The sequence below is a fragment of the Peromyscus maniculatus genome, chromosome 20 (genome assembly GCF_049852395.1).
Source record: "Peromyscus maniculatus bairdii isolate BWxNUB_F1_BW_parent chromosome 20, HU_Pman_BW_mat_3.1, whole genome shotgun sequence".
NCBI lineage: Eukaryota > Metazoa > Chordata > Mammalia > Rodentia > Cricetidae > Peromyscus > Peromyscus maniculatus.
In genome coordinates, this window is record NC_134871.1 from 27634488 (window position 1) to 27656859 (window position 22372).

General features: G+C 43.0%; 1 protein-coding gene across 6 annotated transcripts in view; it reads left to right on the plus strand.

Annotated features, from left to right (window-relative positions):
* Positions 1-1606: 1606 nt before the first annotated feature.
* Positions 1607-22372, plus strand: part of Stk3 (serine/threonine kinase 3) — a 256630-nt gene continuing 235864 nt past the window's right edge. Inside the window, exons 1-2 of one of the 6 annotated variants that reach the window (XM_076555921.1) lie at positions 1660-1884; positions 20170-20240. Coding sequence is in view for 2 of the 6 variants with exons in the window: in XM_015996380.3 (XP_015851866.1) it covers positions 1859-1884 (26 nt within the window). In the remaining 4 variants the exon portion in view is untranslated. Of the gene's footprint in view, positions 1885-20169; positions 20315-22372 lie in introns of all 6 variants that reach the window. The other 5 variants (XM_076555919.1, XM_076555920.1, XM_015996380.3 and 2 more) reach the window with 5 other exon arrangements.

Here is a 22372-nt window from a genome sequence, read left to right on the forward strand (position 1 = left end):
TAAACTCTGTATTTAAAATCTGTGTTAAAATGGTCTTTTGATAAATTTCAAGTCCTTTTTGAGAAGCTTACACCCAGGCTCTTGACTGTACTTTACGGAAGCTCCTAGAACATCGGTTCCCTGGTAATTGTTGCCTGGGTGAGTGGAGACTGGTCTCTATAGAGAAAATATCAAGAGAAAGTCTGTTCTCTTTACCCCTTTGGAGTCACCAGGATTGTGCGGTAAATGCCTTTTCTTAAGCAACCGTCTCATGGCCCTGAGTTGACATTTTAACGACTTAGCTTTTGTAATTGTCATTGTCCTATCACTTCTGAACTGCCCGAGGTAGATCTTGAATAGGTGAAGCAGGTATACAGCTGTGGACTACTTTCTCTTGTCCACAGAACTGGGTTGGTACTCATTTTTACTAACTTTCACTTCAGACACAAGGTTCTAACCTTGCACAAGTCTTCATTTAAGAATATTCTAATAAAAGCAAGCAAACTAATTTGTATAGTTGTGAGAAAGTGTATGTGTATGTATTTTAAGGCTAAATAGTATACAAAAAATTGAATGTGTTTAAGGGGTGAAATTATAATGAGTTTGGGGCTGTTGGGGTGGGGAGAAGGACTCAGGAAAGAGAGAGAGAGAAGGGAAGAAAGAAGGAAAGAGAGAGAAAGAAAGAGAAGGAAGGAAAGGAAGGAAGGAAGGAAGGAAAGAAGGAAGGAAGGAAGGAAATTCTCTCTTTTATCTTTTTCCTAGCACCATAACTAGTGGTTGGTTTCCCAGGTTACCCAACAGGACACCTGGTGCTCAAAATTTGGTGAGAGATCACTGCAGTGAATATTTTCTGTCATTCGACTGTAATTATTGTGCTCATACACAATCAAAATCAACCAGAATTCCCAGAAGTATCTCAACTGCTCTAAGCTACAAATGTCAAATGGCTTGGTGGCTTGGGAAACATTAATAATAATAACTAATAATTATAAGCAGACTAGAGAGGGAAGTGTGGGCAGTTAGTTATACTTTAAACGGATTTACAAGATGATTAGCCTGTATCCTTGAGGAATCCAGAGAAATGAGTCCAGCTGAGCAGGTCTTGGGCAGGGAAGTCTCTTCTCCGCTCTGGTTGTGCCCTCTAAGGCTGCCTCTCCCCGCTAGTCCCTGCAGCGCCTGACCCCGCCCACCCCTCCGGGCCCCGCTCGGCCCCGCCCACCCCTCCGGGCCCCGCTCCTCCGGGCTCACTCTTTCCCTGCTGCCCCGCCCACTCTCTCCTTGCCGCGCTCGGCCCCGCCCATTCCCTCCGGGCCGCTCTCGGCCCCGCCCATTCCCTCCGGGTCGCTCTCGGCCCTGCCCACTCTCTCCGGGCCGCGCTCTGCCACGCTCTGCCGGGCTCAATCCCTGCGGGCTGCGCTCGGCCCCGCCCACTCTCTCCCAGCTGCTCTCGGCCCCGCCCACCCCTCCGGGCCCCGCTCGGCCCGGCTCACTCTTTCCCGACAGCGCTCGGCCCCGCCCCCTTTCTCCCGGCCGCGCCTGGCCACGCCCCCTCTCTCCCGGCCGCCCTCGGCCACGCCCCCTCTCTCCCGGCCGCGCTCGGCCACGCCCCCTCTCTCCCGGCCGCGTCGGCCCCGCCCACCCTCCGCTGGCTCAGCTTCCCAGCGGCTCCAAGCGCAGGCCGCGGCCGAGGGGCGGGGCGGCCGGGAGGAACCGCGTCCAGGGGCGGGAGGGAGATCCGCCGCGGAGTGACGGGAAAGTTGGTCCGAGTTCTCGGGAGTTTCCCGGTGTGCTCCCCCGCGTTCGCCCGGCGGCTCCCAGGCTGCTTTCCTCTCTGCCGCCCTCCCGGTCCACTCGGCCCCTCTTTCTGCCGCCGGCCGCCATGGAGCAGCCGCCGGCGCCCAAGAGGTAACGACGGCGGGAGCGGGATGAGGACGGAAGCCGCGGGGCGGGGGCGGCTAGGCCAGGCCTGCCGCGACCCTGTCCCCGCCGGCCGGGCGCCGAGCAGAGCCTGGCCCAGTCGCCCACGGCCCGGCCGCGTCCTTCCGCGAGGCCCCGGGCCCCGAGGGGACGGCTCGTGGGGCCCCGGCACGCCGCAAGTTGAGTGGCCAGCGCTGGGCACCCCGCAGATCGTGGGGTTAGGGGGGTTGGAGAGGCAAATTCACGAAGCCTTGAGACTTAGGACGAGGACATCAGTGCACGCTTTTCCTTCTTGCCCTTTTTTTTTTTTTTTTTGGTCAAGTGATTTTAATATAATAACCCTTCACCTTGAGACGATGTATTGATTATTTACAGTTTAAGGAATTAAATATATTAATAGTCACGCAGAATGCAAAACATTATGGACATGCTGTAATGACAGGTGTTTCTCTCTCCCTCAAGTTCTAAAGAATTTATGGAGACGAGACAGGAGGAATGTTAAGTCAGAACCCCTCCCTCATATGGCTTTGCATGTAAACATAGTGGTTCTTTGGTATACTGTGTATTGTTTGTGTTTAATCTTGGACATATTGGTTGCATATGTGTACAGCATGTTTGAACTAATAATTTCAGTCATCTTAGGAAGCTAAGTAAATGCCCACTGATAAAAGTTCATAATGTGCACTCCCTCTGCCCCAAGAATGAATCAATTAATTGTTTGATGTTGTATAAGACATTTAACCTCACTTTGTCATTTTTAATTTATGCACCTCTCTCCAAGAGAGTGTTGTGGTGAAGATTAAAGACTTCATGTGCTTTGATAGCTAGAGATCTTTAAATGGAAACTGTTTGGCTCAGGAGCATGAAATAATTAAAAAAGGTAGGGACTTTGAGAATGGTTGTGAATTGTGTGATTAGATATGTGAGCCTTGGGGCCTGGAAACCATCTGTTCACGTGCCAAAAAGGGAGGTTGTGAACAGGTTCTCAGAAGGGACAGGCTATCCATCAGAGTCCTGGGAGCAGGTCATTTGATAGATTGTTTCTAGCATGTTGTTGGTGTTTGTCATCTAGTATTCACTGGGCACTCCCCTCCCCCTCAGTGACAGAAGAAAATCTGAAACTTATTTTTTCTTTCTGCCTTAGAAGGACAGTAGGGGGGGGGGTGTCTGAGACCATGGCGTAGGCCAACTTGAACGATTGAATCGAAGTAGAACCTCTTTATTGATTAGCTCTACTGTAGGTTATCAATTTCATTATGGCTGTAAGATAATACATGTATTTGATGAGACATCAGTGAACCCGGACAATCAGAAGTTGTGGGTGATAATTCCATAGTGATTTATACTTTACAAAGCAGTGGTTACAAATAAAACAGACTTATTTTTAACTTTAAATTTCTTCAGAGACTCATCGTTTTAATCTAGAAATGCAAATCTTGTAGCCCTTTTCCTGCCTCCTCTCCTGAGTTGCCCTGTTTGGCCTTGAATGCCTGGGTTTAAGAGCTCCTGCCTTAGACTTAGGAATAGCTGAGACTAGAAGGATAGTTCTTGCTCAGGAAAGCAAACTTTAAAAAACATTACATTTTGTTTGTTTAGTGTCTCTGCCTCCCACCTGTGTGTGAGCATGTGTGTGTGCGTGTGCGCTCGCGCACTCTTGCTCATGGAAGCCCGTGTCTTATGTGGAAGTAAGGACTGCTTGGGGGAGTTGTTTCTCGCTTTTACCATGTGAATCCTGGGGCTCAAACTTAGGTGATCTGGCTTGGTGGCAAATACCTTTACCTGTTGGGTTATTTTGCTGTCCTACCAGAAAGGCATTTCTTTTTTTTTTTTTTTTTTTTTTTTTTTTTTTTGGTTTTTCGAGACAGGGTTTCTCTGTGTAGCTTTGCGCCTTCCCTGGAACTCACTTGGTAGCCCAGGCTGGCCTCGAACTCACAGAGATCCGCCTGGCTCTGCCTCCCGAGTGCTGGAATTAAAGGCGTGCGCCACCACCGCCCGGCCAGAAAGGCATTTCTAAAAAGCAAAAGATACGTGTTTTTCATAGCATTTTCAAATTAATAATATTTATCCTCACACCAGCTCTGTGGAGCAGGTTGGATTGCAGAAAGTTTTATTTTATAGATGAAGATACAGCTTGTTTGCCAGACAGGAGCCTGGGAGTTACCTACGGTAAATGTCTGTGTTGCTCTTCTGATCTTTGTTGTCTCACAGTAAAGTGTATCTACCGTTGTTTGAGATTGTATTGTTGGCCGGGAAATTTATACATTGTGACTTAACATTGGGGCTTTTCCCCTGAGACTCATTAGGTTATTGTGTGTGTGTGTGTGTGTGTGTGTGTGTAAGTATCTGTGTACTTGTCGGAAGTGATGTAGGAGCCTTATGTACCTCATCTGCATGGTCGGTCATTAACTGATGTTGTTGTTTTTTTCTCCTGTCCTCTTTTGCTCCCAAATAAGTCATTCATGGAGGCTTATTCTTAATTATAAATGTCTAGCTTTAGTTTGGCTTGTTTCTTGCCAGCTTTTCTTAAATTATCCCATCTACCTTTTGTCTCTGGTACCTCTTGTCTACCTCTTTAACCTTTCTCTATTTCTGTATTTCTTTTCTTTCCTTCTTATTCCATGTCTGGCTGTGTGGCTGGGGTATTGGCCCCTTCTTTTCTCAATCCTTGATCTCTCCTTCCAGATTTCTTCTTCTATATATTCTCTCTGCCTACCAGCCAGCCCTGCCTATCCTTTCCCCTGCCTTGCTATTGGCTGTTTAGGTCTTTATTAGACCATCAGATGTTTTACACAGGCACAGTGACACAGCCTCACAGAGTTAAACAAATGCAACATAAAAGAATGCAACACGTCTTTGTATCATTAAACAAATGTTCCACAGTGTAAACAAATGTAACACATCTTAAAATAATATTCTACAACAGACTGAAACATTATTATGTGATGTGGTTGGTACATACCCTCCTTTAGTTAGTTATTTTGAAAAATAGTAATCCTGACCCTACCATGCTATGCTAGTTCTAAGTTTAAATGACTTCACTTGTAAAATATGTCATGGGAATTAAATGGGCTCATATGTAAAGCACTTAGTAAAGTGTTTCATGTATGTTTAGTACTATGTTATTGTTAGCTTGTAGTTTACTCATAAATGACACTCAGAGAGGTTAAGGAATTTGGTTAAGTAAGAGCACCAGAATCCTTAGTCTGATGGTCTGCAAAGGTGCTTATGCCTTTATTATGTAGAGTGGTACTTTTTATAATTCTGTAATGTAGCGATCATCTTTTCTGCAGCTTTCTGGACCCTCAGCCCACTTTTTCTTAGTCTCAGTAAGAATGCCATATATCCTTTCTGCCTGGCGCAGCACTACCTTAACATTCAGGTGTATTTTCACGGGGATGTGTTTGCTGCCCTTGTCCAAGCCCATGTGATCAGTTGCTGCTGCTCAGCTGGCATCTTGATTTTTTCATGTGAGCCTTTATTATTTCATCTAGTTTGCCATTAGGTCCTACCAACATTTCCATGAAAAAGTCTGTGGATTATTTTTTTCTTTCCACTTCTCATTTGTAAGATGACTTCTGTATTTCAGAGTGACGTGCCACACTTGAATTGCAGTAGTGCCTCCTCACTGGCCGATTGTGTGTTGTACTTTTCAGAAACTGTTTAGCAGTGGAGACATTCAGTAGCTGAAGGGCTGTGTTTGGGGTGGTGGGAGGGCATGGGGCTGCTTCTAGACTCTTGCCCCTTGCTGTCTTGCAGAACCAGTACTTCATAGAACGGTTTGCTTTAGTTGGTCCTGCATGTAGCTTCCAGTTTATTTTGCTAAAATATCATTGCAGTCATGCCTTTCCCCTCCATTAGAGATACAGTATCAGGCCGGGGGGAGAGGGGGGAGGGCTGGGTTTTGTCATGGACTCTCTAGCTTCTTCTGTTACCAGTGACCAAGTGAATCTGGCCTCATAAAGCTTTCCTGGTGTTCTTTATTCAGGCTGGAGGCCATGAGTGCTCCCAGTTTTGTTTTGGTTCATGCTGTTCCTTTAGAAGAGTTTGTGTTAATTGGCTGTGGTGGTGCATGCCTGTAATGCTAGTACACAGGCTGAGAAGGGAAGATCACTATAGATTTGAGGCCAGCCTGGGCTATATAGTGAGTACCTGGCTAGCCTGGGCTATAGAGTAAGACACTGTCTCAAAAAATAAAATAGAAAAAAGAGAAAGAAAAGTTTGTTATTGCTGTTATCATTATCATAATCATTATCATTTTCTTGTAGTCCATTTTATTCTTCCATCAAGGTCTGCTTCATAAAGTGTCTTCTCTGGGTATTTCTTTCTACCTCAAGATATTTCTCAGGGTTCCTAATGTGATGCTCATTTGATTATGTGCTATATCCTTTTTGTTCTTTTTTTTTTAATTACAAAATTTTAGGCATCCAAAACTTAATGAGGACTAATTTGATAAATATTTATGCATCAGCACCTAGCTTAAGACACAAAATATTCTGAATATGTTTGAAGCCCTCCGTGTGTGTGTGTGTGTGTGTGTGTGTGTCTGTCTGTCTGTCTGTCTGTCTTCTCTGTTGCATCTCCTTCCTACCAGAGGATGGCCACTATTCTGGTGTGGGTATTTGATCTTTGCATACATGCCTTTATAAAACATGTAAACATGTTATGTAGCCTTGTCACTGCTTTGGATTTTCCTTCTTTTGCTATCATTCTTCTCTGGGAGCTGGAGAGTCTAGTGTGCAGCCAGATTTTAGAGTCACAATTCAGGATTCCCAGGCCATCTTGTACAGCAACTCTATCCTCAAATTCATGGATTCAGTGTTCTAACAAGTCTTGTGTAGAACAGAGGCAGTACATGTAGCTGCCCCTATCATTTATTCCAGGTATCACAGTGGTTTCTTGATGTCCAGATTTTAAGTGTTGTCATACTGGACTTTAGAAACACGAGAACTCTGGTTGTTGGGAGTATATGTAGTTGTGTATAATTCTTGTCAAAGTGAGGATAGATATTCTTGCCAGAGAGACATGATTTACCAAATGGGTCTTGTTCTTCAGCCATATTTAAGAATGACAGTTATGTAAAATTATAATTAACTGATTGGGGAGCAGTAGAAAAAAGTTGATGTGCAACAGTGAAGACAATGGAAAAGTGAGTGAGTGAGCTATTGAAGTCTGCTTTCAGGATTGGTAACTCCTGATTTAAGCTGTAGTTAGTTAAGCTGTAGATGTTAAAGAGCTGGTAGCAGTGAGTAGTTTGGGGGAAGTAAAGTTGAAGATTGAAGTAAAAGAATTAGGGATTCAGAGTGTATTTACATAATTAAAAAGGAAAATAATCTTAAGTCAGATATTTCTATTAATGGCTGAAGTTGGAAATTGTTGTATGGACTCAAAATCAAAGATAAAGAGGAATCAGTAAAAAGTATTCATGGTTTCCTTAACATGAACTAGCTTGTGATATCTGTGTGCCTTATCCTGGGAGTTAGGAATGTAAATTCGTGGCAGAGAAGTCTGAGCGCTGTCAAGACAGTATGAAGATGTTGTAGTGAGAGAATGGATTTGTCCATATTCAGAACATATAGGTTCTTGGAATGATGGAAGCGAAATTTTTGTGTCCTGGTGTATAGATTCACCAAGTGAGGGCTAGAGTTGTCTATGATGAACTTGGAGAACTCTTAAAAAGTAAAGCAGGCCATGACTTAGGGAGGAGTTAGCCGAGTTCCCACCATAACTTAGTCTATTCAGTTCTCGTTTTTGTGCAGGGGATCAGACCCCAGAGTCTCATCTATACTGGCACCCACTTGTGCTAATCTATACTCACAGACCAGACATGTTCAATTCTAGAATCAGACAAGTGACTAAAACAGACTTTCCCTTTTGGAGAGGACTGTGACAGTAGAGTATGGAACACTTTCAGGGGAGCAGACTGCAGCTGCACATTGGATAATAGGCAAACCGCGTCTCTAGGTGATTTTGAGTAACGATTCGTTTATCTGTTGTTCTTTAGGAATGAGGCATAGGACTTATTAGTGCTGAAGTGTTGGTTAGAAATGTAAAGGAGATTTGTGTGTGTGTGTGTGTGTGTGTGTGTGTGTGTGTGTGTGTACCAAGCTAGATTGAAATGAGCGTTTCTGAAGTAATCTGTCATATGTGTTTGTTTGTGTGAGTTATAGACTCGCACATGTGGGAGCTAGTTTTCTCCTCCCACTGTGTAGGTTCTGGGAATTGAACTCAGGTTGTCAGGCTTGGTGGCAAGTGCCTTTACCTGCTAAGCCATCTTTCTGGCTTTTTTTTTTTTTTTTTTTTAACTAATCTAAATGTTCATTCTGAAAAGCTTTAATAAATGGTATATGTATTTCAAAGTAAGTTTATAAAATAACAGATTTTCCTAAGGCTCTCTGGTTTTAGGAATCCCTCCTCCATCCCTCGCCCTTCTTCTTCCCCTGTTAAGTTCCTCCCCTCATAGCACTGTGGCCTACTCTCCCTTCTCCAGAGCTCCTTCCCTCTTCCCTTTCCTGGCTTCTATGATCACTCCAGTTTGTACACTCAAACCTGAATATCGGTCTAAGATCCATAAAGAAAAGGGAATATGTGGTGTTCATCTTTTTTGGCTCTGTATTACCTCACTCAGTATAATATTTTTCAGTTCTACCCATTTACCTGAAAAATGGTGATTCCATTTTTTTCTTTACAGCTGAATACAACTCCATTGTGTATATATACCACATTTTCATTATTCATCAGTTGATGGACATCTACATAACACACACACACACACACACACACACACACACACATACACACACACCCAGTTTAAATGGAGTTACCCCATAGGGAGGATAATGTTCCCCCAGGAACTATAGACTATTCAACAAAATGCCAGTGCCAGGCAAGGGGTAACTTCTTTTTAGTTGTTGATCAGGGGTCCAAGAGACCCCCTGTGGTAGTTTGAATGTAATTGCCCCCCATAATCTCATAAGGAGTGGCACTAATAGTAGCTGTGGCTTTGTTGAAGTGGGTACATCCTTGTTGGAGGAAGTGTGTCACTGTGGGGGTAGGCTTTGAGGGGGCTATGCTCAAGATTATCACCCAGTGTCTGAGACCACATCCTGTTGCCTGCAAGATGTAGGACTCTCAGCACCTTCTCCAGCACCGTGTCTGCCTGCATGCTGCCATGCTTCCCAGTCCTGGTGGTAATGGACTGAACCTCTGAAACTGTAAACCACCACCCTAATTAAATGTTTCTTTTTAAGAGTTGCCGTGGTCACGGTGTCTCTCACAGCAATAGAAACCCAAACTAAGACACCTCCCAAACAATATAGGCATTGCTATTGTTCTTGCTTCCTTGCCAGAACTTGAACTATTGCTGAAGTCACCATACCCTCTGATCACAGGACTTGGAGAAATCAAACTGGTGTTGACCTGGAAGCTTCCTTCTGGAGGGCTGGCCCTCACAGGATAGAAGGTGCTATGCAAGCTGCCACAGGAGGAGAGTTATTAACAGTCCTACACAGCTATAAAGCCCGAGAACCGTGACAATGACCTGTAGACAAGATATCCCTAACAGTGCAATAGTGGCAGTTATATCTTGGGGGTACCAACAACTACCTAATTGGACTTAGCACCTGCTCAGTAGGAGAGAAGTCATGCCTGGTGCTATAAACCTAGCTAAGCACCCCAGGCTGGAGAGGCTATACACCCTAGAGAAGGACCTATTACTATTATTTTCCCAAGTTAATATAATTTCCAAACTCTTTCTAAATACTTATCCTTGTAGATAGTTGCCATTTTCACCCCTCACCAAAGAAGCCACATTTTTGCAGCAAGCAGATGGAGGTTGTTACAGACATTCACAACTGGTCACAGTTGTGGTTCACACTACAGAGGGTAGGTGACTATGGAGTGCTCATCTTCAAATGGGACATGTTTAATACAACTCCTGCACCTAAGGCTCAGGAGATATCGTGAAAGGGGACGGAGAGGACCAGATGACAGAGAGGACTTCTGGACATGATAACAGGATGCTCTGTTATGAACTTTGAGCAGCATGAGTACCTGCATAAGGCTTGCATGAGACCATACCTGCTGACATGCCAGCATGGGTGGAGGAAGAGCTCACAAGGCCCCATCCCTAGATGAAAAGTTGTAGATTGTCAAGAGCCGCTGATGGAGGGTTTTCCTCAGGAACAAACTCGGTGTTAGGTTGCCCAGCCCTATGAGATCAACCCTAAACATATAAGGGCAACAACTAATTAGATTCATTAGGTTGTTTGTGCATTATATGTGTCTAATATCTATATATAATATATATATAATCAATAATAATTACAGAAGAAGAGGTCATAAATTTGAGAGAGGTAATTGGAGGTTGGGGGAGGGAGAGGTAGAATTTATGTAAGTACAGTGCACTTATGTATGAAATTCTTGAATTAAAATTAAAAAGTTTAAATTGAATTCCTCTTTGGATTGAAAGGGAAAAAGTGAATAGTTATAATTTGAAGAATTAAGAAAACTTAGTTGGAAAGAAGTCTGTTTAACTAGAGATGTTACATCAAGTGACCATATATTAATGACTTTCAAAATACATTTTTTGAAACATGAATACAGAGATTCCTCTGCATGTATGTATCTGTATCTCAAATAGGGTTTTATGAAGTATATTATGTTTTCCGATTTCTGTTTTCTTGTTTGTTTCATTTAAAAAAGATGGCCTTATACCAAATTATTTTCATGATTCACTGGTGAATTATGATTCACGGTTTGAAGAACCATGGTTGGTGTGAATTTTAGTGGTTGTCAGGGACTGACTTCATCACCATCTCCAACGTACTTGGTAGAGATGATGACATGAACAGAGGCCCCCAGACTGGTGCTGCCGCTGTGACTTACAGATGCTGTGGAAACATCTTTGGAGATTTTAGAAAGGGAAAAGTCGGTGGAGACTGAGGATATTAATATTTAAAATTACTGTTTGGGGAATAATTCTGTGTGCCCAGTTAAAGTATGGGGATGTGAAATGATGATCTGTGATGTTTGACAGTTCACAGAGAAGTATGTGAAGTGTGCAGTTTGCTGTGAGGCAAAGCCTCGTTTGTCTCCGGGTGTGTGCTGGGAAACATCAGCCATAGAGACGGTGACCTCACTTGCTGACTCTTCCAGCCATCTGTAACTGTGAAGCTCTTTCCATTTGCCTTCCCAGAGAGAAAATATATGCTCTCTGCTAGATTGTACTTTTGGCTTCAAGCTTCGACTTTGCTGTGGTTTTAGTTGTCGCATGTGTGTTAGGATTATTCTAATTTTAAGAGGCCCATAGCTCTTAGAACCAAGAGTCTATATTTAAAACATTTTCTTCTAATAACATTATAGCTTCAAGTTGAATGAATGGAAGCAGCAAATATGGAAAGGGACATGTCTGAAGTTATGTTTACTATGTGTTATGAATATTAAAGTTCATATTACTTGGAGTTTTGAAAGTACCTCAAAGATTATATCTTAAAAATTAATTTCAGAGGAAAATGAGGGTTGCCAGAATGATAACTGATAATTAACTGATACAGTTAGCATTGCATTGGGTTCTGAATTAGCCTGTGCATTCCTGTGACATCTTTGTAAAAAGAAGTGAATTGAATAAAATTTCCAGGAATCAGAATGCTGATGCACACAGGTGTATTGGGCTCCAAGGATGGAAAATTTTTGTATTAAAACACAGAATACTATCCTCTGTCCAGGTCACTTTGGTTCTCCGAAATCATCAGACAGAGCTCACTATAATTAGAAAGGAATGCAAGTTGCACTTGTTAAACTTCATTGAGTGATTATATATTTGAGGAAGACAAACTGAAAATAACAGAAAATTTCCTGAATTCTGTCTCTTGAGTCATGTAATATGTTGGTTGTTCCTTTTCCGTTTCTTGTAAAAACTGGTTTTCTTAGTGATCACTCACTGCTTATGGCTTTCAGACTTGGCTTCACTCACATACTTTTTATTCATACATTCAGTAATTATTTATGATTGCTTTCCAAGTGACAGCTGCTAAGTATATTGGCAAATGAAACAGATGAGTTTGCCTGCATATAACATATACTCTAATTGGAGCTTGAGCTCTCTGGGAGCTGGAAGTAGTGCGCATACACACAAAGGGCTGGAACCTTCTTAGGGAAGTGGGAGGAGGCTTTTCTGATGGGGTGGGGTGTAGGCACCAACAGGACATTGAGAAATTCAATTGGAGGGAAGTGGCGGTGGCATCAGCAGCGTCAGCAGCGGCGTAGAATGTAATTCAGCTAGAGGGAAAGCTATGAGAATGCCTGAAGGGGGATTGAAATGAGGCCGTTATGGCTGGGTCAGAGGATGGAAAAAAGTGGTTGGGGATGATGTCAGAGACAGGGGCAGAGTCAGTGATGCCAGTGATGGAAGGAATGTGGATTGTAGCCAGGGTGTTGTGGGCTGTCATTAAAGGTTTAAAGGGGGGTTTTAAACAACTTAACATTTTACAAGACTGTGTGTTTGCCCTGGGTAGACTATGGAGGGTTTATAATAAAAACAAAAGGTAGAGAGCTGCCTCAGCAGTTAAGAACACTTCATGTTCTTGCAGAGGACCTGAGTTTGGTTCCTAGCACCCACATGGCAGCTCACAACTGTCTGAAACTCCAATTCTAGGCTATCTGACTCCCTCTTCTGGCCTCTGTAGGCACCAGGCATGCAAACAAAAACACTCATGAAACATGAGAATGCACACAGAGAAACGCTATTGCAATAATTCATGAAACTGGTACAGTCAGTGGAGAGAGGAGAGAAGTGGACAGCTTTCAGTTACATTTTGGATTTAGAAATGATGTACTAAGTGTAGTGAATGAAGCAGGCAGAGTAAATCCTGACTCCTTGTTTGTGTTTGAGCAACTTGGAAGCCCGGTTTGGGGTTGTGGGAACTAAAAGAAGAACAGGGTTGGGTGTAATCTCTGTCTTGGAATTCCACACTGCCAGAACAATGATTTGTATCTGTCTGAAGTGTGATATTAGGGGATTCCCTCCGAAGAGGAAGCAAGTAGGTAGGCTAAGATGGGCACTCGCTTCATCTCTTTGCTTCTTGTTTTAGCCAGATTGAAGAACAGAAGCATGCCTAACTTGTTTTAGGTGTGTTCAGATGTGGTGGTGACCTGCTGTAGAAAAGTCTCTTCTCTGCACTGTCAAACACCGGCACAACACACTGCTCGGTGAACTGACCCAGGACAGACACAGTTGTAATAACCAGAAGCACTTTTCCCACAGAGAACATTGTCTTGGTATTCACAGAGTAACCTGTACTTACGACGGGAACTGCCCCTTTCACCTTTTAGTCCTCTGTCCCTTTTCTCAGTGAAGACTTGAGGTTGTTTGAACTGTAGGTTCTCAAAATCTGTTTTTCTGATTGCTTACTCAGGGTTCAGTCCAACTGACTGTTTTTTGCTTTGTATTTCCAGCAAATGGGCAGCTGGATCCAGAGATGGATCAGGCTCAAGTTGGATCACTTAGGCATTGTTATAGATGGGGTTTGGCATGACCTTAGGAGTCTCTTAATGTCTAATTGTCTCCCAATGTGTGTGGGGGGGCAGCAGCTGCTAATGGTTAGTGTTTATTTCTTTTAATTTATTGGGTGCTGCAGAATGGTGAAAATCTGGACCATTTTGATTTCACTTGTTACTCAGATTGTACTTATAAGCCACTTCCTCTCACTGTTTGGTTCCCAGTGGTGTCATTTGTACAGGAACACAGGACAAGTGCTTGCTTCTTTGCTGTTACTGGAATGCTTTGAGTTAGTGACTCAGTTCCCTTCTTCCTTCACAAGGGACAAATCTGTCTTTGTCTTAAGTGCCATTGAGGGGAGAGGGACTTTCAGCCTCTGCAGTTCCATCCCTTCTCAGTCTTCTCAGGAGACGTTTATCCCTGAGGGTCTTTGATGCTGTGACAAAACACTCAGGGCTCGTTTAGTGCATTTCCTTTTCCAGATTTGGAGTTAGCCATTTTTCCAAGAAGCTCTAGTTTTTTTTTGGTGAGAAATGGCATATTAAAATCCCAATTCTGCCGGGCGGTGGTGGCGCACACCTTTAATCCCAGCACTCGGGAGGCAGAGGCAGGCGGATCTCTGTGAGTTCGAGGCCAGCCTGGTCTCCAAAGCGAGTACCAGGAAAGGCGCAAAGCTACACAGAGAAACCCTGTCTCGAAAAACCAAAAAAAAAAAAAAAAAAAAAAAAAATCCCAATTCTGGCACTAATTTTAGGTAAGAGAAACCATTAAGTCTTTCAAACTCTGGTGGTACATTTTGTCAAAATATGATGGCACTAACAATTTTGAGCTTGTGGTAGTTTGAATAGGAATGGCCCTCATAGGCTTATACATTTGAATGCTTGGTCATTATGGAGTGGCACTATTAGGAGATGTGTCCTTGTTGGAGTAGGTGTGGTCTTGTTGGAGGAATTGTGTCTCTGGGGGTGATCTTTGGAATTTCAAAAGTTCAAGTCAGGCCCAGTGGCTCTCCCTGCTGCCTGAGGATCCAGATGTAGAACTCTCAGTTCCTTTTCCAGCACCATGTCTCCTACATACCACCGTGCTTCCCATCATGACGACTAAACCTCCAAACTATAAGCCAGTCCCAGCCAAATGTTTTCCTTGATAGGAGTTGTTATGGTTATGGTATCTTTTCACGTAACATCTAAATTACATGTATTTCTAAGTTTGAGTTAGAAGTTGGATATGTATGGACTCATTATATGTTAGAGACTGTAGACTTTGACTTCATGTCCTCTGTTTACTTTGATCTGAACTCCCAGTTCTCATTTTTACCACCTTTAAATGTTTTAGGTAGCTACTTGTAAGTAAAAAGAAAAGACTCCAAACCAGTACTACTGTTGTAAGGTCAGATTTCAGGCCTTAAGTTTTGAATAAAGTTTTAGCTTGCCTTTTCTTCTGTACATAGAAGTATATCTGTGTACACGGAAAATAAAGGACTTTAGAGTGCCTACATTTTCAACAGCCATAAAGTTTGGACTACAGAGAATGAAGACATAGTATTGCTTTGAACAAAATTTATAGTTCATGTGTTTTCCAAGAAATTAAAAAAGAGATTCTAAGGAATGGAATCCCTTAGAGAAGTGACCCTGTGTGCTGTTGCTGTGCAGTTGGGTAGCACTGAGGGGTCAGGCAGAGCAATGCCTGTTTGTGCAGACTGCAGAAAACAACCCCTGTCTATCATAAATGACTCCTGTGCCCAGCACTGAGTCAGAAATGGGACCCTTTGAATGATGCGGATGTTTACTGTTGTCTGAATGTGAACTTGGCTTGATGTGAAGGTTCTGTTAGAGGGTTGATCTTGGGTGTTATTTCAGTAATATATGAGTAATTAACATTTGAGGTTTGGGGGAATAAATGAGGAGCAGTATGTATGAGTAAACCCATGTTTGAAGTGTAAGGAGTGTCTTTGGTACAGATTATGTGCTCCCTCGATATGGTAGATCCACAGGAACATCATGGTGGCTGTGGTAAGTTTCATATAGAAGCAGCCACCCCCCCCCCTTTTTTTTTGAGTCAATATCTCTGTAGTCAAGGCTGGCCTTGAACTTGCTGTGTAATGAGAATGACCCTCTGCTGGATTTACAGGGTGCATTTTCAAGTTTGTTTTGTCTGTATTTTCTGGACTTAAAGATTTTGAAAAATTAGTAATCAAGAAACTGACTACAGTAAAATGCTTCAGGACAGGGAATATCCAGCTTCATGTATGTTCCTTACAAGAAATTAAAAAGGAATAATGTCACTTTCCAGTTGATGCTAAGTAAAAAACATTATCAGAAAACAAAAACCAGAGTTTGGAGAGGAAAGGATAGAGTCAAATCTTTTCCCTTCTAGCTCCTTGTCAGGAAACTATAATTTTATAGAAATTTTGGGCAAAGAGCCCAATCTGAGAGGAAATAACTTAGTCCCCAAGTTCAATACATTTTCTAAAGGCAAATGCATTATGAGACTATGAGGTTGCATCTGTTTCACCGTTGGCACAGCGACAGGTGTGGTGCTTGAGAGCATCAGAGCCAGGCAGGTCTCAGTTCTGATAGCCACAGCTCTTCTGTAGGGCCAGGCAGGTAGTTACTCTCCTGTCTTAGTACATTTGTGAAATGGGGGCTATCATAGTACCTTTTGGGGGCTACAGGGCAGTTAAAGTGTAAGTTGTAAAGTGTATGTCTCTGAAGATAATTTCCAAAATGTTTAGAATGTGGTTCTAGTATTGCCAGCATCTTTAGGGTATTCATTACTCTCCGAGGGCTTACAAGGACAACTTTCACTTGGGTACATAGGAGTCCAGAGATAAACATTTACTGAAGAGTTATAAATTGTTTAGCTTCTCAAAAGCAAAAATGAGCAGAAAAAGATGACCCCTGGATTTTATTAGTTTGAGGAAAAATGTATTTCCTGTAGTTGACATAGAAAAGATGTTTGATGTTGTAGATTCAAAGTCATATTTATCACTCTGTGTAGCCTAGAGAATATTTATTGTTAAGGCCTAACTTTGAGAATATTTTGATTTTTAAAGCATTGGTAGAGAACAAACCCAGGTTCTCAGAAGTGCTGTGCTGTGATGCCTGCACAGCATGTAGCTGCAGCCTCTAGCTTGGAGATACGCATTTGGCTGTTGTTCAGCAGTGTCAGGCTGCAGCACTGAAGGAAATGTGCCCTTGACTAGGGAGCTGGAAGTGGCTGGATAGGAAGTCCTCCTCCATATATGTCTTCAAAAGCTGTAACTAAGACAAACAACCCAAGTGAAAAAACAAACAGAAAGATCTCTGTAGTTGGAGGTTTCTCTGGTCCCATCTGGCCCCACGGTCCTGCGTTTCTCCGGTCCTCCCAGGCCCCACGGTCCTGTGTTTCTCCGGTCCTGAGAGGCCCCACCAGGCCCCACAGTCCTGCAGCTGCTTATAAAATAATCACTCAGAGGCTTAATATTAATTGTAAATTATATGGTCAGGCTTCTCGCTAGCTGGCTCTTGTAACTTAACTCAACCCATAACTATTAATCTATGTATCACCATGTGTTCCGTGGCTTTACCTGCATCCCATTCCATGTTGCTCCTTGGACGGCAGTTTGGCATCTCCTCCCACTCTCCTCTCTCCTCTCACTGTCTCTCTTGGGTTTTCCTCATGGCTCCATCCTGCCCTGCCATAGGCCAATGCAGCTTGATTTACTAACCAGTGGGAACAGCATGTATTCACAGTGTACAGAAAGACATCCCACAGCAGATCTCAAATAAACAAGATTTCAGCTCAGAGCACTAGACAAATAAGAACAAACAAATCCCAGATTAGCAGACAGAAATAGATCATAAATAACTAAGTAGAAATGAGTGAAATAGAAATAGAAACTAAATACAAAAGATCAGTGAAGAGCTGAATCTTTAAAAAGACAAAATTGGCAAACTCTCATCAAATTAAGAGGAAAAGAAAAGTCAAGTAAAATGAGAAAGACGGGACATTTCCACTGACAGCACAGGAGTGCAGGAGGTCATTGGAGGTCCTGGAAACCATGCACAGCAAGCACACAGACACCGTTCTAAAGTTCAGTCTCCAGGAAGTGGGAAGCCTGACCTGATCAGCAGGTAATAAGATCAGTAATCAAAAGACCTCAGTGACACAAAGTCCAGACCTCACAGCTTCTCTGCTGTGTTCTGCTGACTTGGCCACTTCCCTTAAGTTGCATCATAAAGAATCAAGGGCAAAGGACCTGAAAAGACACTTCTCTAAAGAAGATGCACTAATGGCCCATGCCCTCCCTGACAAGATGTCCGGCACCAGGAATCATCAGGAAATGGAACGCAGAACCATTAAAGACTGATAAATCCTTTTAGGTTGGCTGTTTTTATAAACCAATGGTTGGAGAGATGGCTCAGTGATTATGAGCACTTTTTACTCTTTTTTTCTTTTTCTTTTGTTCCTATATCTTTAATTGCAAATATTTGTTGCAGAGAGTTTGGCTTGAGGCCTTTGGTTTCTGCTACAACCATCAATACTGGGCCCTCACTGGGGATCTTGGATTTTCTGTTGTTGCTCTGTGTCGTGAGATCCTGAAGCTTTGGATCTGCAGGATGTGCCCCTTCATGTGCTCCAGCAGTTCACAGATGGGGTGGATCAACTCATAACCCTGATTCTGGGCCTGGGTAGTTGCAGGGTTGGTCAACCCACCTGCCCTCCCTCATCCTCATCACCAGAGCGAGCTCTCCTGCATTGCCCTGGAGTTCCCCCTGTGCAGTGCTGAGTAAGGGCTGGACCAGTTCCCCTTCTTTCATGTCCTCAGGGTTGGCTCATCCCACACTTATACAATCAGGGCTAGCTCTACTGTGTTGCCCAGGCGAGGTATAGGGGCCACTCTCAGGACCAGCTCCTCCATCTGCCTCAGATGGTGAGGGAGGGGGCGTCTCTCCCTCTTGCATGCTGCCATATGGCAGATGAGAGACAGTGCCAGATTTCCCAAGCTCGTGTTTTTGGCTGGTTCACCCCCCGCCCCCCCAACAGGGTCAACTCTTCTGTGCTGCCCAGATGAGGTGCAGGGCCTGCTTTTCTCAGTGCTGCAGCTGGGGAAGGGGAGGGTCTATTGCCTGGCCTGTCGGAGGGAGGGGCAGGACTTGCTACTCTTTGGTTTTTAGCACCCAGATGGCAGCTTATGACTACCTATAACTCGAGTTCCAGGGGATCTAACACCCTCTTGGCCTCTGAGGGCATCAGGCCTACATGTGGTACCTGTAGGTAATGCAGGTGAAACACTCACACATATAAATTAAAAAACAAATGAACAGTGGTGGTTTGAATAGGAATGGCCTCCATAGACTCATGTTTGAATGCTTGGTCCATAGGGAATGGCACTATTAGCAAGTATGGCCTTGTTGGAGTAGGTGTGGCCTTGTTGGAGGAAGCATGTCACTGTGGGGGTAGGCTTTGAGGTCTCCTATGCTCAAGCTTATTGGGGGACAATGGGGGTCCAGCCCCTCGATAGTCCCCTCCCAGGGTCCAGGAAGAATCTACAACCAGCTGATAATTAATCTTTGATGAAAAGAAATGAATCTATGTACATGAAACTCCTTAGGCCATATACTTCATTATTCTGTGTGAGTCCTCTCTCTACAAGCTTCTATTCTGCTCTCATGCTTAGCTCCTTTCTTGCCTGATTTCTCTCTACCTTTATCTACTGTTCCATCTAAGTTCTATCTTAATTCTGCCTTATCTAGGTCCTTTTCAGCTTGTTCTTACCCAACTAGTACTTCCCCATCTTCCATCTCGTCCACATGTTCTCTTTGGACAAAATTTTCCTTGTCCCTCTCCATTCTCTGTCTCTCCGTCCTCTTAAGTCTCTCCGGAGTCCAGTCCCAAGCCATAGCAGTCCCCTGGTCGAGCAAGGTCACCAGGCTTGAATTCTTGTGTGGTCATAAAGGCAGGTAAGAGTTTCCTCAGGCAGTGATTGTCAGGCTTTCAGGGTCAAACAGAGGGGTGATAAGAATCACATAGAGGGGCAGTAATTGTTAATTATCATTTGCAACCCAATAGGGAAGTGATTAATGAATTAACTAAAGGTTAAATTTGGGTAATTTCTAAGAAGAGGGATCTTATGTGCGCAACTATAATTTTAAATGTGATTGGTAGAAAATGTTAAAAATCTATATGTTGCTAGGTCAATGGGAGAAAATAAAACTGCCTTCTTTTTTCCTGTGGCTATCTGTTCAAGCTATCTGTGGTTTTTCTGCAGGGTGGGGGAAGTGTGCTCGGTCGCTAGGCAACCTGTGTACAGCTAGATGCCTCTGGTGATAGTTGAAGGGAGATCTGGAACTAGAGGTAAGATTTGGGAAAGGAGAAAGTTAAGCTTAATTGGCACATCCACCAGGCCTTCTCAAACAGGTAGTCTGGATGCGTAAGTCTGTTCTTAGAGAGTACAGAGGTATCTCTGATAAGGTTCTTTCCTCCGTCTGAGGATGGACCTGGCCGGATGCTGCCAATGACGATAATTACAGGGAGGCTTGAACTGGGGTTCTGGCTGTGCATAGCTGTCAGTGCAGGTTATCTAAATATTCTTTTAGTAGAGGGGAAATGGTGCCCAATCGATGGAAAAGCTACAATAGCACACAAGAAACTCATAGTAGGAAACAGCTGATAATCAAAAGCCAAATGTCACCTTGAGCCTCAGCTTGACCTCTGGAAGGCCCTCAGCTTCTTCCAGGTATTGGCTTTGTCATCATCAGCTGAAATCCTACTTTGTATGTTTTTGCGGCTTGCAGCACAAGCTTTCCCGGTATGGCACACAGTCTCCTGCTGCTGCCTGCAGATCATCGAGATAAAGAGCTCTCAGGTACCGCTCCAGCACCGTGTCTGCCTGCACACTGCCATGTTTCCCACCATGACCATGGACTAAACCTCTAAACTGTAAGCCAACCCCAGTTAAATGTTTTTCTTTGTCAGAGTTGCTGTGGTCATTGTGTCTTAATAACAATAAAAACCCTAAGACACAAATCAAACAAAAACAAACAAACAAATTCAAGAAAAAGGCAAAAAAAAAAAAACCCCACCAAAAAACCCCCCCAAAACCCAAAAAGACCAAAATCAAAACCCAAGACCAAACTCAGAAAATAGAGTGCCTGAAAGTCTTTCTAACACTGTGATATTTGTACACTGCTAATGGGAATGTGTTGTTGATAAACTAGGAGAGTTTCTCAAAGCAAATTAACCCAGAACTATAATATTTTCTAGCTTTGTATTTGAGTGAAATCATGCACTATTTATTATTTTCATGCTTGGCCTTTTCAGTTACTAATGGTGTCCAGTTTCATCCTTGTTTTTACAAATGACAGAATTTCATGCTTTTCAAAGGCTGAATGGCATGGTCTTTAGGTGCACATCACTTTTCTTTATCTGTTCATCAATTAATGGATACTGTTTATTGATAATTGAGCATAGTGCTATAAAAATGAAATACGGAACACTGATTTTGTTTCCCTTGTGTGTATACTCAGTAGTGGGGTTGCTAGATCATGTTTGCTAAGACCCCTTGTGGCTATATTCTCTATTTTCACTGTTTTTATAAACAGATGGCAAAGATGGAAGTGATAGTGCTTCATGATTTGGGTGCTTTGCCAGAATACTTTTTGGTTTTTAAATTGAGATCATTTTTACCTGTTATCTTTTAGAAATTAAAATAAAAGTAAAATCCTAGCTGTGTCTGATAGAACACTGATAGATAAATTGCTCCCAACACATTACTCCAAGAAAATTAGAGCATTCTAAATGTAACCTTATTGTATTTGTATAAATATAAAATAGCAGAATACTCTGTTGTACAGAAATTCAGTTTAGTGACCGTATAGTCTATTCAAAGTAGAGATCAACAGGATTGATGATAGGCTCTCTTGTGATACACAGGATGTCCACCTTAGAAATGTGTCTCACACTTCATGCCTGGATTAATAAAAATGATTGTCTGCATTGTATTTAATAGTTTGTTGTTGGATTTTCTTTTACTCTAACTCCATGTTGGAACGCCGAAATATTGTTGGTTGTTTTTGCTTTTTTTGAGGGTTCACCACCCAGCTCCCAAATAAATCACATACAGAGGCTTCTTTTTTTTTTTTTTTTTCAGAAGTCACTTGGGCATAATAAACTTTATGCCCAACAATGGAATAGTCTGCAGCTGTAATAAGCAGTCAAGACTTGGTTGCTTTTATGTTTTTGCTTTTTAACACTCTTTTTAGATTTATTTGTTTTATATGTATGGGTGTTTCGCCTGCATGTATGTCTGTGCATCCTGCACATGCCTGATGGCTACAGTGGTCAGAAAAGGGCAAGGTCATCTGATTCTCTGAAACTAGAGCTACTTACTGATGGTTGTGAGCCTCCACCACATGCTGGGAACTAAACCTGTGTCCTCTGCAAGAGCAAGAAGTACTCTTTGCCGCTGAACTGTCTCAGAGGCTTATTCTTAATTATAAATGTCCAGCCTTAGTTTGGCTTGTTTCTAGCCAGCTTTTCTTAAATTATCTCATTTACCCTTTGCCTCTGGGCTTTTTCCTTTTCTTACTTCTGTGTATCTTATTTCACTCTTACTCTGTGGCTGGCTGTGTGGCAGGGTGGCTGACTCTAGCGTCCTCCTCTCCTTGTTTTCTTGCTCTTTCTTCTCCTCCTAGATTTCTCCTTCTACTTACTCTCTCTGTCTGCCAGTCCCACCTATCCTTCCTTTCTCCTGCTTTGCTATTGGCTGTTTGGCTCTTTATTAGGCCATTAGATGTTTTAGACAGGCACAGTAACACAGCTTCACAGAGTTAAACAAATGCAACATAAACGAATGCAACATGTCTTTGCATCATTAAACAAATGTTCCACAGCGTAAACAAATGTAACACATTTTAAAATAATATTCTACAAGTTTCCTAACACCTACAGTCTTACCATTGAAGCATTACTTCGAGTTCAAGGCCATCCTGGTATACA